The sequence below is a fragment of the Centroberyx gerrardi genome, chromosome 8 (genome assembly GCF_048128805.1).
Source record: "Centroberyx gerrardi isolate f3 chromosome 8, fCenGer3.hap1.cur.20231027, whole genome shotgun sequence".
NCBI classification, from domain to species: Eukaryota; Metazoa; Chordata; class Actinopteri; order Beryciformes; family Berycidae; genus Centroberyx; species Centroberyx gerrardi.
The window spans coordinates 16244821-16260830 of record NC_136004.1 but is presented as its reverse complement, the minus strand read 5'-3'; the positions used below and the strand labels follow the sequence as shown (position 1 = coordinate 16260830).

Below are 16010 nucleotides of genomic sequence, written 5' to 3'. Positions count from 1 at the left end.
TGATCTCTCCAGTGGCTGAATGATTAAAGCGCTTGTGTGTGCAGGTTTCAATGCTAAGTCATAGTACAGATTTTTTTTTTTGAAACCTTTACTCTTGTATAGACGTTTCATCTGCTTTCTTTCTTCAAACTGTGAAACCGCGTTTGTGTGGCCACTGTGCGCTGTGTTTGACTTCATTTGCTACACTGACCAAGGTGATAGAGGGTGATTTTCTCTGTCCTATGGATGTGTGATGTCTGAGCCTTTTTGAGGGGTTGGAGGCGCACTGACACATCTCACCACCAGATGGTGTCTCCCATCACTCCAATCACTGTGCAGTGGAGAGAGAGAGAGAGAGAGAGAGAGAGAGAGAGAGAGAGAGAGATGTTTGGATGTCGCCTGCTGTATCCATCTTCATAAACACAAGACCCTACAGCCATAGCCATCTTCTGAAAACACCAACAGAGACAAATGCCTTTTTTCTCCTACTGGGGGGCGAGCCTAAAACAGCAGGCTTCCTGGCTAGTTGGCTTGGATTGCAGGACTATATGTCATAAATATATAGTAGTTTTCTTTATTGTTGGTGGTCTATGTGCACTTGAACAGCCCCGAGAAGTCACTTTTATTCATTTGTATTACTGACACATCTTGAGTCCAAATACGGTCAGTGTAAAACCTTGGAGGAAATCTTGACTGGTTGGTGGGTTAAAAATTGGGTTTTAATATGATAGGCTACTTTCCTCCTTGGGTACAAACAGAACAAGTAGGCTATGTGAAGAAAAAAATCACTCAAAATCTCAATTTCATTCTCAAAATGAACTCAGAGAGTGTCAGACAAGGAATGATACGTTTCTAAACCCAGTATTCGCCACATCCTTAGGTTACAACCGTAACCCCAGTTCTCTGATAGCATGAGTAACTACGTTCCCCATACAGAGATACCAAGCGAATCCTTGAAAGAGAACTTGTAGCCTGTTGGCAGAGACCTAACAAGAGGATTTTTGTACATTGGCTTCATATTGTATGCGTACTTACGCTCCACACCAGCAAGGGCACATGAAGATCAAAAAGGTAACCGTAACCTAGGGAAACTAGAAATAGCAGTGACAAAACCTCAGAGCACAGCAACAAAAACAATGGCTGCTGAGCGAATAATTTAGGAGCCATTTTAGCAGGTCTTGCACTGAAAAATCATAAAATCTTCTAACAAGCTCAGCAAGCCTACTGCAGCCTCAAAATGATTCATGAATGATTCTGACCATGAAATGTTAGCATGGAGATGTAAACAAAGGCAATGAACCGGAAAAGGAAATGGAGACGCTTTTCAAATAGTCAACAAAACGAATCCTGTGATATTTTAGACCAATTGCAGACGGTTATGCAGTGGAGGCTGGGATGCGAAGAATTCAACTAGTTCAGCCAGAAAGCCTGTGCACACTGTGCAAGCCGAAGCCAATGCAGGGCAAACTTGTCCTATTGTCCGTACAAACCTGAAGGAATTTGTTTCCTCAGCACATATATTGTGACCGTCAGGTTTGCCTGGGCCAGTACCAAAGTGCTGAGCCGACTGTATGGGCTGGTAACTTATAGGGAAATAGATACAAAAAGATGTGGACTGTTCAATCACACCTTTTTTTTCTATTCCTCTGAAGATTGAAAATACCATTTTTTTTGTGCATTTAATTCAAAAGTAAAAAAAATGTGCAAATACATATAATACATAGAAATACATTCACCATTAAAACCCTAACCAATTCACGTTCACTTGTACGTTCATCAGCTTCATCAACTTTTTCCTTTAAAAAGCAGGTTGTTTTATCTTGAGTACGATAAACACAGCCACAGTTTTCCCCCCAGCCTCCACTGCTATATTCCCGTTACAGTCACTTCTGTCCTAAAGCATCCAGGTGTCTTTCATATTAATACACTTGCTCAAATTCTTCAAAATCTTTTTTTTTTTTTTACCCTTTTGCTATACACCACTGTAATAGTATTGTAATATTTCTGGCATCTACAGCTTTCACAGAGGATTCCTCTAAGATTTCATAACCTTGTTATACAAAGCAATATTGTTTTTGAAGGATTTATGTACCTGTGGAGCAAAGGAGACAAAACAACTAATGTAGGCAGCTCAAGTGTACAGAGCTTTCCAGAGCTTTCCTCTAGTCCAGCATGGGGGCTCCACCTACTGACCAGGTGGAACAGGCCTTTTTAGGGTTATTGGAATATACTCCATATTATAAACAACTATCATGATAATAGCAATGGTAATATAATAGTAATAGTTTGGCTGAAAATGTTCAAATAATTAGGTGCTGTGTATTTTTCATTTAACTTTGTATACAGTCCAATCCCCAACCCTCTTCACAGACGTACGTATCTGTTTCCATGTAATCTCTGTGCCTGGGGCTTGTGCAGTGGGCAACATTGCCTCACAGGAGACTAAATGTGGTGGTAAAACAAGTGAGAAAATATGCCCTGCACATTAGATTGATGTGGCAGCATAGGATGTAGTTCCCTGATGTGTTGTTATGGCTCAACAGTACATCCTGCATGCAGGATGCATTTTGCTCTGCTCTGTTTCATTGTGGTCACAATCCTGGTGATCCGTCTTATCCCGTTTCATGAGCGGGAGGTGGAGTGGGGGCATGTGGGCTCATTTACAGGCATCAGTGGAGAGTGATTTGGGTGCAGCCCCACTGCAGCCTGACTTCCATCAGAGGGGGGATTTTTTCAGCACAGCACCACTGGTGCCAACGGTTCCATCAGCACCACTAGATACACTGAGACACATTTGGGCAGCTCACCCTGCAACCATGGTAACAGAAGAATTTTACTAGTTGGCAGCAGCCAATGGTGGGGCACTTCCCACTCAGCTTCCTCCAATTACAGAGCAGCCTGCAGCCCAGCCCACCTAGAACTGACACTGATGGGCTAGTACAGAGAGGGATTAAGAGATGTAGGCTTGGCTAATGAACAAGTAAGAGAGTAAGTGTGTGTAAGGGGAGGTGGGGGTGGAGGGTGTGTGTGAATGAGGGAGCAGGGAGGGCTGTAGCATAATCTGATGAGAGGATTCCCTCTCTTTCAACCACACTATAAGCAGACACATTGTAGGGTCAGTGCTCACTCACTGCAACCATCTGACTTCCATCACACATCAGTGCAGCAAATCCTCCTGTCATCTCTCTCTCCCACATCTACACATGCATGCATGAGAGCACACACACACACACACACACACACACACACACACACACACATGCAGAATTCTGACTGACTCCTATCACAACACCAACTTATATTCCTAATATTTCTGACTGGCATGTGGCAAAGCAGTTTTTAGGAGATCAGAGCATCAAATGCAACACCATCTTAAACCAGGGAGAAGACAATAAGTTCCACCATCAGCTTTCAATAAAGTCATTTATTATTTCACACAATGGATAACATGAACAAGTTCAACTGTAGTTCTTCTTAATAAGTGCTCAACGCTGCCAGCCAACAGAACGGTAGCAAAAGAATGAGCTTTTCTTTCTGAGGAAAGAGAAATTAAAAAACAAAAACAAACCTACAAGATCATGAAAGATAAACATGACCAAAAGCATGCCAGCGGACATGGATATACATATATATTGCATGTATATGTGCTTAAGACATATATCTGTATGCCAGCAAATGCAAATACAAAATATATGTGTACATTTACACATACATACTGTGAAGGATATATGCATATGCATGCGCATCTAGTATTTACTCTATATGTCAAATATTTGCAGTTTTTAATATTCATACAATGTACAAAAATGCTTCATGAATTAAAAATTCATTACAAAAAGAAACATATCAAACAATGTACAAGTCTTGCTCCAAATTCAATTGAAATTCAACTTTCGGCTTGTCTAAAATATTTATGCATACAATCAAGTTGAGCATGCAAATAAAGGAAAACCCACTCTAGAAAAAGGTTCAAATACACTATGTATACAAACTAAAATATGCCCACACTGTTAGAAGAGCTCACTTTGTGCTCTAACAAAGTACATTTATTGGTTTTCTCAATGCTTCATCTGCACTTTCAGCTTTGAACAACATTATAGCTTAGAAATGTAACGTATGTTGTGAGGATGACTACATGTACATTTATGAGGCTCTGTCTCACATGACCCCTCACTCCATGTGTAGGACACTAACCGTAGCACACTACATAGGGAATAGGGGGTGTTCTTAATCCAGGTGCCAGTATATTTCCACGCTGGTGGCTGTAGTGGACCGGTCAGTCTGAGCGAAGGGTGGACTAGAGTGAATTCACCCCCAACCACTGATTCAAAGTCAAAAACTACCTTGCTCCCCTTGATGTTACAGCCAGAGACAAGGTAAAGGTTCCCTGCCTCAGTGTTTAGGGGCGGCCTGTAGCCACTGGACCAGATTGCTAAATACAATACCACAGTGACCATGAACCCCATCCACAGCCACATCCCTACTGCAGTCTCTGTATAGAGCGAAAGCACTGGATTAGGACAATACTAGTCAGTGTTAGAAGGCACCGGAGCATTGGCTGGTAGGAGAGACAGACAGGACAGACGAGACCTGGGGTCTTTAACTCGAGCATCAGAGACCACTGACTGACCACAGTATGGAGGAGTAAGCTGCCAAGCCTGTAGTCTCTACACCTCATGGACCACAAATCTAGACCTCACCTACACCACAACAGACTGCAGACCCGAATAAAGTCAGCTCGCGAGGCAAGGTTAACTACACTAACATCAGGACAAGTGTATTTTTGGCCATTTCCTCTGAGAACTTCCCCCACACACACAACGCTCTTGCTTACTCTTATGCTACTCCGCTGTACCCACTGGCTGAGGGGAAAATAGCTGCTAGTCAGTGGGGATTCCTATTTTTGGTAAAGTACAATACAGTGGGGCTTGTATCCTCCAACACCTTTTAGGAGTGTGATAAGGCAAACTATTTTAGTGTTCAGCTTTCTGTAGAATTTAACTGAATGGGTTGATGACTGTCAATGAGCAGCAGAAGTGTCGAATAGAGAAAAGAATTAGGGGGAACCGGGATCCTTTCTTCTACTGTATGGGCTGGTCTTCTCAGGTCTAGAGCAGTCTTGTCTTGATAGAGTGAGATGGTCTACTGTGGTCTTGGGAGTCCCAGCATAGCTGAGCCCAACCGGTATCCATGCAGGATGGACATACTAACACTATTTACAACAAACACTTCAATACTGTAGTTTTACATCTGGTTAAGGCTGTACTGCATAGAGCTGCAGTAACTATAGTTTTCATGAAATGATAGTCACTTTCTGCACAACTTATTACAAATTATTACTGGTATTATTCACAATTCTCGTTACATGAATTCATTTTTATTCAGTAAATAAGACCACTTATTTCTCTTTGTCGAAGGGTGGACCCAGAACAGAAATTCCTTTTAAGGTCATTGCCAGGCATGGCCTGATGCATAGCAAACAACAATGTAAGACAGCGTGGTTTCCATGACAACCTCCTCTGGAACTGGTTAAATACTGGGCAGAGCAAGTGATCTTCGATTATTTATCCAGGACTTTAAAGTATAATCAATGTCTCTGGACAGAGCCGTTGATAGAAACACATCTGATACAGTGGACTTTTCCATTTCCCCTCTCATGCACTGCTTGAAAGCCTAGCAATATGTAGGCCAGTACATGATGTGTATTTAATATAGTAACACCATATCATCTGCATCAGCCCAGCCCTCCTGGTTCTGTTATGATGATATGGGTCAGAAAACCAGGAGGATGCTGGGAGACGGACTCCGTGCCCAGTGACAGAGGATGCTGACTATGGTAGCTGTGAAGGGACACAGGCAGTGTCAGGGTTCTGATGACTAAGACACATGTGTCATATGCACAATCATGAATATTTGGGGTCAATATCTGGACGCTCTCTGCCATTTGATATTTCTCCGGTGAAATGTAATGGTGAGAGAAAGAAACATAAGGCACAAGTAGAACTGCTGCAACTGAGAAGTCCCCCCGAAACGGAGAGTCTCCTGAAATAAAATTTAAACACAGTTCCCAAAGAAATACTGACCCATTGCTTATATTCTGAAATACTAAAATGTGTGTGAGAGAGTAAATACCAACCACTATCCAAAGCCACAGATACTGTATATAGAGTTTAACAAAGGCTTAACATATTGGCACAAAAAATCCAAGATGGCTACATTCTTGAGTGCATGTAGGAATGCTTTACATTGGTGCCAACATGGTGGAGAGTTTGCCAAACTCTGTTTTAGATTCTTTTGAATAATACATCCTTACACTGAACACTGAGACTTTGGTTTCTCAATCTAAATACTGGATTTTGTATTTTCTTTCCAAAAATATTTCCTGGATATGAACTGAAAATCATGTTTAGTAGAATGACAGGGATTAGCTATCCGAAACACTGACTGTGAGCCCTCTCCAGCTGAACTGTCCAATCTCGATTCAGACTTGGGCTTAGGTTTGACGCTTTTGGCTGCGCAGCCTGCATATACAAATTGATTAAAATAATGCATGCTCTCTGGAATGGATATCCACACCATAGAAGGCCAAAACATAAGGCTGGAACAAGCATGTAAGTGCTGCATTTGATTGATGTAAGTGTATGGTTTTTTCATAGTGCATTAAACCAATTTTAAGGTTTACCAAAAACACACCTGATATTCCCCCTGTATGCAATGCCCCCTGGATATAAACACAATAATGAGTGTATGAATGAATGAATGAATACATGTGGTTCCTTCTGTCTGAAAACAAACTTGTCTTGAGTCGCACCCATGTCTGTTTTTGGTTATAAAACAATACACAACTTTCATTGTCTATGGTACAACAATTCTATTTGATATATGCCAGTACATGTCTATGAGCCAGTTTCCCATTGTACAAGGCAGGTAACAGTGGACTTTATTTCTATGTACAGTCTGGGACAGTCTCATCCACCATATTGCCTTTACGTCACTGCCCGGGACAGGCCTGAGCAGGGAGGGGGGAGTAAATGGAGATAGGGGATAGGGTGAGGGAGCACAAGCAATGGTAGGTGTAAAAGATGATTGGTAGTAGGTGAGAGGACAGAGGAAGATGTAGCTGAGAGGGAGGCACCAGGGAGGGCTGAAGATTTGGGGTGAGTGTCTGGCTGGGGGGGGGGGGACCAGGGGTGAGGAGCTGCCAGGGAGGATAAGTTACTCCTTGGTCTCTGCCTAGCTTCCTCGGAGAGAGCAAGAGAACAAGGAAGGTAGAGATGGGGGTGAGAGCAATACCAGGGACAGGGAATAGGGTAAGGTGGCTGAGTTACTGCGGTAATATCCCACGTCTTTGACAAGCTTCCTCAGAAAGGCAAAAATAAGCAGAGCTGCACAGTATTATATTAACCATTCCCCCTCCCCTTGCTGGTAAAGATATGGCTAAAGCCACATTCAGATACAGTATCATAAAGTACCATACACGTCACTGTATCAGATACATACAGAATCACATAGTATCCTACACTATCATAAGTACCACACACTTTATAGCATCAGATTCAGTATCAAATAGTACCATATAGTGCCATATTAAATGAAGGTCCAATGAATCCTTGAAAGGCTCATGTCTGGTTGGGTTTAGCAAGAAAAGGGACGACACAGCAAGTGTTCCCTCCTCTTGCTCCTCCACTGACCCACTGAAGTCCTCACAACAAACCAGAATGGAGAAACAAGTCAAAGTGCACTGAGGAGTCCCAGCATTAAGGGCACTGCGTCTGATAGGCTTGAAACAGCATTGACTCCTCCATTCTGCCCTCCAATAGGTTACAGAGTTGCTCTCTCCTGCAGTTCTATTGGCTGGACGGGGCCCACAGCTCATCCCGCCTGCGGCCCCTGCCTCTGCGTTTCCCCCCTCTGGCCAGTGGAGGCACAGAGCGCGCTTGATGCACCACTGTCTCAATCGTTGCTGAGATGGAGTCGTGATTCGAGAACTCTAGAGGCTCGGGGGTCAAGGTTGGCCTTAGGCTCCGCCTACCTGGCAGGTCAACACACCTTTCCAGAACAGGCATCCCTAGAGTCCTCCCATCACCTCTCCTACTGGCCAATATATCCAAACCCCGCCCATCAACTCTGCCTTCCTCCCTCCTGTTGGTGGGCTCTGATTCTTCCAGGGGTTGTTTTCGGGGCCGTCCGGGCCGTCTTTTGATGACATTGTTTCCTGTTTTGGCTTGTCGCTGCAGGCGCTTGACACGGAGGATCTTCTGCACATGCTCAAAGTTCCTCTGGGAGGACAGGACGTTGGAGAGAGAACACATCCTCCTCACCTCCTTCTGGATCTGCTCCACCTCACGACGCTTATACCTCCGCTTGCTGGGGACACCTGGGAGGGAGGACAGGAGGGAGGGAGGGGAGAGAGTGAGCATGAGTGAGGTGAGACTTCACAAGGTAAATAAAACACAGAGCAAGGTCTAAAGAGAGAGGCCCAAGAGTTTTTCGTGGTAATGTATCAGTCAAAAGGAACAACCTTGGAAAGGCCAGGAAAGACATCGTGCCAATTTAGCTCATGGAGAGAATGTCTTTTTTTGCTTCAACAGCTTCCTGCTAATTTCGACATATTCATGTAAGCCTTTCAAAGCCCAGCTGAGCCAGGAGAGCAGATCCTATCCTGTAATTGTCTACTAGAGAGCAGAGAGGAGAGGGGAGAGGAGGAGATCCCATTCTGCTAGCAGGAAACCCACAGAAATGTCTCCTTCAACCATTTAATGTGTCGCTACACAACAACAACCCTGTGCATCTGGAGCACAGGCTGCCAAAAAAACCATACACACGCACAGACAAACACAGACACACACACCAGCACACGCACTCGCATGTGCGTATGCAGACACGACACATACACGCATATGCATACACACACACACATACGCACACACACATGCCCAACATGCACAAATAATGAATTCAGCAGTAGAGAATGGCTGAGCAGAAGAAACTGGAGCCATATTGTTTCCTTCACGCTGGTGAACTGGGCAGTATGCCCTTTACACGCTGTTCTATCCTTTCTCTCTTCCCCTTTCCCCATCACTCTCATTCTCTTTCTCACTCTACCCTTCATGGGCGGCAATATGCTACTCTCTAATTTTCAATTAAACTGGTAACACTGCACCATTTCATTTCCTTCTCTATTTCAGAAACCGCTTCCTGGTCTTGGTCCGTGTCTGTCATTCTTTTTGTTTCCCATCTCTGTCCCATTTCTTAGCTCCCCCTCCTCTCTGTCTGGGCAATGTTCCCGGGGCTCAGACTGAGCCACAGCCAAAATGGAGGAAAAGCACAATCAGCCACCAGTCCCCAGGCCGCCTGCATACAACATGCTTGGTCTCTTTTTCTTGAGCTTTTCCTCCTCTTATCCTCTTTTTGGATTCCCAAGCCATCTCCTCTCCTCCGTTCCATCCAAATCCCATTGACAGAGTGTAGCAGGTTTCTACGCTGCTCTAACCACATGATGATCGGATTCAACCAAGACAGCCCTGAATTTCATGCAGTCCAGCACTGAGCACTGAGCACTCCATTTACTACTCAGAGGAACATCTCACTCCTTAGTCTCATCTTGTTCAAGAATTCAGGGAAGACAGTGAAATTAGTCTAATGCAGAGAGCACTAAGTAGCAGTAGTTTATGAGCTGCATAGAAGTGTGCACACGCTCAGCTCACACACACACACACACACTACAAAGTAGCAGAAATTTATGAGCTGCATACACGGAACATAAAACCGGTGACCTTCAGCGGTACATGGGGCTGTATAGCACTGAGGACCTGTTTCTGTGTGGAATAGGAAGTCACTACTGCACACAGATATATGCTCACTTATCCGCTGCCCCTGCAGTGGCTGAGGCTCGGTTTCAGGTAGGATAAACTGATCCTTGATGTATGTAATTTAGTGAGCCTGTCTGTGCGTGAAAGCGCATGCATGTGGCTGTGTGTGTGTGTTAGTGTGTGTTTGTGTATGTTTGACACAATGAAAATTATTCTCATTAATTCAGTAGAGGATGACCTGCTTTTATGCAAATGTGTATGTGAGAGATTGCTGTCAGCTGCAGTGAGACCTGCTGATTAGTGAGGAAACACACACACAAACAAATGCACGCGCACGCACACACACATACACAAAACAAAACTCTGACTGTTTAAATCAGAACATACCAGTTCTAGTAAGGAATGATTTAGAAACAATTGCATGCTCAGAGAATAATATGAATTTTTACATCTGGGTCTGCTTGTGGTTGTGTATCTGCGTGTGTGTGTGTGTGTGTGTGTGTGTGTGTGTGTGTGAGCACGTGCGTGTGTGTGTGCGTGTCTAAGAGTGTCTGTGTCTGCATGTGCATGTGTACATGTATGGTTGTGCGGCATGCATGTGTGTGTACACGCGCCTGTGTTTTAATTGGGCTGAGGCTGTGAAGCGAAGCAGTAAGTCATGCTAGAGGAGGGGGTAGAGGGAATGGGGAAAAGAGGGGGTAATGGGGGAAAGAGGGGGAGGGGAGAAGAGGGAAAAGGCAGAAAGAGAAGGGGAAGATGGAAAGAGAGAAGGAAGGGGGAGGGGAGAGGAAGAGGTGGAAGAACAGGGGGAAGTATGCGTATGGATGTGAGGATTGTGGGAGAGAGGAAAAGGAGTAAAGCGAGGGCAAGAACTGCAGAAGCAGCACAAGGGAAATGAGGGAGGACATGGAAGATAGTAGAGGTAGGGCGGGGGGGGGGATAACGCGTACAGTGCAGCGGTAGGACAGGGGTACAGGGGGGGGGGGGGGGGGGGGGGCAGTGTGTATATGAGTCATCCGTCCTGGCTCCCCTGGGGTGGGGGTGTATTCTAACTGAGCCCCTGGCTTCTCCTCCCCGCCACTGGACTAGGCCCCAGTCATTAAACCCCTGGCTGCCAGCCAGCTCTTTTAACACAGGCAAGGGCCTTTTACGGCGTGTCTGTAGAAAATAAATCACACTGTGTGAATAATATATCTCTGGCAAAGGCATTGGCAGGAGGGGAGGAAGGGAGGGAGGGGAGGAAGGAGAGATTGGTGAATTATAGTCGTCTCCATCCATGCATTACGTTCTCTCTCTCCCCAGCCAGATGTGCTCTAAGACAGCAGAATACAGAATGTACCAAAATACACATTAGTTTGGTATTGAGAATTTTCGGCTACCCTGCCTCTTTGTCTACTATACTGCCTAATATACTGCCATTAATACTGTATATAGCCTATATATATATGTAAAGACTAAATACATATGAATCACCTTCAGGAGTATGGTGCCATCTATATTTAAATTGGGGAAAACCCTATTAACCCAAACTAAATATGTGATAATGGCTCTACACCAGCAAATAACAAGTATGCTATCACTAAGCAACAGAATAACACATTGCATTTTTACACCAATTGTCTGGGCAAAAATGTTCTCAATTCAATTATGCAACCATAAGATTGGCAGCTGGACTTTACAGGTGACGCAAGCTGGTTTGTACTGTTAAATACAGGACACAGGTAAAACTACTACCAAACCTCTCATTACACAATGGTTGAATGGTGTATTTGCCAAAAGGTCAGTAATGTACAGTGTAATGTAAAAAAGGAGTAGGTAGTCCTAAGGTAAGTAGTTCTTACCAGTGAGGGAAGGACTGGAGCACTGGGTCATCTGTCCTGGCTCCTGCCTGGCATTTTGGAATGACATCAACCCCTGTTCTCCAAACACAGCGAGCCCCCTCTTCCTGCTCCTCCCACTGCACTCCTCCTCCCGTGACCCCAAGAAGAGGTCAGAGGCCAACTCCGGCCGCTGAGATTGGCTACTGTAGCTGCTCATGAAGCTGTTTATTGGCTGTCCAGACTGATGGGAGTGGAACTGGCTGTCAGCAAGAGAGTGAGAGGACAGGTGGTCCGACTCAAACATCCCTAAGCTGGACGCCAGGCTCGAGCCTCTACCACTGGCCCTCTGCTTCTCCAGACGCTTTGAAGAGCCCTGATTGGCTAAATCCCTCCTGTCACTCAGCATGCTGAGCCGTGCATTGGTCTTAGCTCCACTGAAGAGCCCACCCAGGTCCTGCCGGTCTCGTGGAGAAAGAAGGGGTTCATCCTTGTGCTTATGTTTGTGCTTGTGCTTCCTCTTGTGGAGGCGAACCCCTCCAAGACCGCCTGCACTGCCAGCACCCAGGGATCCCAGGCCTTCTCCCCGCACAGAGGCCCCCTGGAGTGGGCCACTTGAGCTACGGAGCTTGGCCCCTGCCTGGAGCTTGGAGTGTCCCCCGGAGTGGAAAGCCTTGGGAGGGGGGACAGCAGGCCTCATGAAGGGAGATGGGGGTGCAGGTCCTAGCGAGTGGTGGGGCAGGTAGAGTGGGGGAGCAGGGGGAAAGTAGCCCAGACTCAGAGGGGGTGCGTAAGGCATGGCATAGGGTGCTGCATAGTAATTTCCCCCCGCCAGCGGGTAACCATATCCTTGAACGAAAGGCAGCTTCGATGTGATTGGCTCGCTGGCTTTGGCTGGACGGCCGCGCCTCCTCTTAGCCTTCAGATCGGCACTCCTGCGGAGGTACGGGCCGGAGTCACAGGGGTAGGAGTCGTAGGTAACAGGGTAGTAATGGTGGAAGTTGAGGCGGAAAATGGAGGGATATGGGTGCTGGGGGTAGCAGGTGTATCGCCGGTGAGACACGCGTAGCTGCTGGAGCTTCACCACAACCTGGGAGGGGTTGGAGAGAGGAAACAAATATTTGAATAAATGGACTTACGAATATACAATCTGTAAAGTTTGTTGTTAGCGTTTGATTAAAGGTTACAATTAGAATGTAGTGTCTTTTTTCTGACCTCCTCGAGTTCGGACAGAAAGTGCAGATGGTCCCGGCTCTGTAGGCACTTCCTCTTCCGCCGATGATGTTTTTGCTTCTTCTCCTGCTGCGACAGGAAGTTGTCCACGGTGGCCACCTGCCGCTCACAGCGCGCTCTGCTGCCCCTGCTGGATGCCTCCAGAGCTGCTGCCTCCGCAGCCTCAAACCCACACAGGTCAAACGAGTACCTGCAAAAACACCATATAATAATACAATAAAATCACATTAAAACACTATGTATTTTTTATCTATGTCTGAATTCTGAAACAACAAATGAGTATAAAAGACTAGAAAGATAAAGCAGTATATTGAAACATGGACTGCACCTGCGTCGGGAGGCTGGGCCCTTCTCAGTTTGATCTGAGGTGCTGTTGTTGTCTGTCCCTATCCCACTGTCACTGGGAATAGTCTCCTCGCTGTGGGACTCGCTGATGGGGGACAGGGTCACCTCCTTCACAGATGCCCCCTCTGATAGGTGGGAGGGTGAATTAGCCAGAAGGCGAGGAGGGGAAAGTTTCCAGCCCCCAGAGAGGAAGCCCCTGCCAGGTGGCTTGGAGGGCAGAGCTGAGATGGGCTGCAGACTGGGCATAGTGGCATCAGAGTGGCTCGCTCTTAGGGAGGGAGCACTGGAGCTGGCAGAGGAGGTGGTGGAAGGCACTAGGAGGCTTTCATAGAGACTTGAGACAGGCAGGGGGGGCTTGTCTCTGGTGGCTCTCGGAGGGTTGGAGGCTTGAGTTTCTGCTCGGGGTTTCCTCCCCCTCTTCTTCCCAATGTAGATGGTTCCTCTCTTGCTGACGTTTATCTGTTTGCCCAGCCGGGCCTCAATGGTGGACGCCATGGCACTCATAGCTGAAGTAACAGGGGCAGAGGAGGACTTCAGAGCCAGACTGCCGTTCTGACTGGAACCTGAAAGGATCTCATTCAGGATGCTCTGCACTTTCCCAAGCTTCATCTTATTCACCGGCCTGGAATGGCCCCTGCCGCGCTTTAGTTTCAGACTGTTAGAATTGGCGCTGGTGGTAGTGGAGGCCATTTGGGCTAGTGTGGTTAGCGTGTGTGTCTTCCTCCTGCGGCTCAGCCCCGCAGACGTCTCCTGTGCCAGAGGGCTTGGGGGGGAGGTGGAGGTTCCCTCGTGGATGGTCTCCACTGTTAGGAGGGGCTGTTTCTTGGGGCGTCCGCGTTTCCTCTTGATGGGTGTGTGGACGGTCAGGCTGTCAGTGTTGGTGTAGAGTGGGCTGGAAGGGGTGATGGGGAAGGCTGAAGGTGGGTCAGCCAAGGTCAATGGGGTACCCCGGGTGTCCCTCTGGGGTGGGGTGAGGCTGGGGGGGCTTCTGGCCTTCAGGTAGGACCATCTGTCCTTGGTCTTGGTTGGTCTGGAGCAGGGGCTGGCTGTGGAGCTGGTGCTGGGGCTCAGGCTTGGACTCAGCGTGGCCCTGGGTCTAGGACTGGGACTGGGGCTGAGGTTAGCTCTAGGCCTGGGGCTGGGACTGGGACTAATATTTGCCCTGGGTTTAGGGCTGGGGCTGGGACTGATGCTAGGCCTGGGGCTGGGGCTGGGATTTGGGCTAGGCAGTCTGGGGTTAGTGATAAGATTCGGGCTGGGGATATGGTTGTGGATTGGCTCTCTGTGTTTGTGGGTGTCTGCGCTGAGCTTAGGACGACCCACTGGATTCTTTTTCACTCTATTTGTACTCAAAGATGACTCTGGATCAGGCCCACCCATAACTATCTCTCCTCTTTCTACCCTCTCTCCCTTTTCTCTTTTCTCCCCTTTATCTCCCCTCTCTCCTTTCTCTGCCCTCTCTCCATTGACCTCAGCCTGACTTGCAAGTCGAGACTCGTTTTTGTGAGCGTCCATCTTGTGTGCTAGTTTGGATTCTGGGGGCCCAGGCTGGTGCTTCTCTGTGGTGTCAGAGTCCTGCGGCTGTTCTGATTGCTCCTCCATGGAAAATGACTCATCGAAAGACTGCCTCCTCCGCCTCTTTCTTCCTTTTCCTTCCTCTGTCAGCATGGGCATCCCTCTGTCCTCCTCATCTCCTCTCCTCCCAGCGATTACCCTCTCTCTTTCCTCTTTTCTCCGCTCCTCCCTTTCTTCATGGAACCGCTCAGCTTTCTCATCGTGACGGTACTTCTGCCTTTCCTCTGAAGTAGTGGGACTCTCCACTCCTTTCTCTGGCTGTCTTCCCCAAGGTGTCTCAGCACTGTGGGGGTTACACAGCATCCTCTGGGAGTCCTTCCTGCCGTACTTCCTCTTGATGTTCCCAAAGAGCTGCTCACTGACCTCTTGCAAACCCCTCCCCCTGGAGAGACATATACACAGACAAAACGATGACGGGTGGGAGGGAGAAAGGGAGGGAGAGAAACAGACAGAATGTTTTACACTGTATCCAGCACTGTACAAGCACTACATTTGCAATGAATATCCATCATTTTTGTGTGTCAGCGTGCGTAGTGTATTTCTGGTCTGGTGATCATGCTTGGTTCATGATAAGATCAACCGCATAAGAAAATGAAACATACCTGCTGAGAGAGGTCAGGTTGAGAATACTGGCATCGGTAACCACCGGCAACTGCAGGTCTGGAGTCAGAGATCTCTGCGGCGAGGGGCTTCGTGCCGCCGTCTGAGAGAAAGGCGGCCGTGGGTCGAGCAAAGAGCTCCTACCGGCTCCTGCCAATTCTCTGGCCGAGTCAGAATCCACAGGATTGGCCGGGGATGCAGAAGGTGCAGTAGAGGACGTGATCCAGTCTGGAGTGAGTTGGTGTTGGTGTGCGAGAGCGTGTTGGGATTGTTGCGTGAGTGTGTGCTGCGTTTGCTGTGTGTGTGAGTGTGTGTGCGCATGCAGGAGGGAGCTGCGAGGCTGGTGTTTGGGCGGAGGGTGATCTCCCAGTAGTTGCAGCAGGCCTCCCTCTCTCTGCTCTGGCATTCTAAACTGGCGCTCGTACGTCTGGGGATGACAGACAAGAGAAACAAAGACATGGCTGTTTATTATATGCATACTGTAATCAGAAGACAGCTTTATATACCTGCAGGGATAGACAAATGGTGATCATAAAACTATAAACAGTATTTCCTATCTTTATGACATTTGTCTCTCTATCTTCAGGGAGATAGTACATATGCAGCACAGAATCCAATACTGCACAGATTTGCTTTTTGTCAGCACATA

The 16010-nt window shown here is 47.1% G+C and overlaps 1 protein-coding gene across 1 annotated transcript in view; it reads right to left on the bottom strand.

Annotated features, from left to right (window-relative positions):
* Positions 1-3391: 3391 nt before the first annotated feature.
* The window catches only part of setbp1 (SET binding protein 1), a 33378-nt gene continuing 20759 nt past the window's right edge, over positions 3392-16010 (bottom strand). Inside the window, exons 3-7 of the mRNA XM_071899742.2 lie at positions 15364-15788; positions 13170-15143; positions 12824-13031; positions 11633-12698; positions 3392-8356 (exon numbers count right to left, since the gene is read on the bottom strand). Of these exons, the coding sequence (XP_071755843.2) occupies positions 7827-8356; positions 11633-12698; positions 12824-13031; positions 13170-15143; positions 15364-15788 (4203 nt within the window). The 3' untranslated portion in view covers positions 3392-7826. The remainder of the gene's footprint in view (positions 8357-11632; positions 12699-12823; positions 13032-13169; positions 15144-15363; positions 15789-16010) is intronic.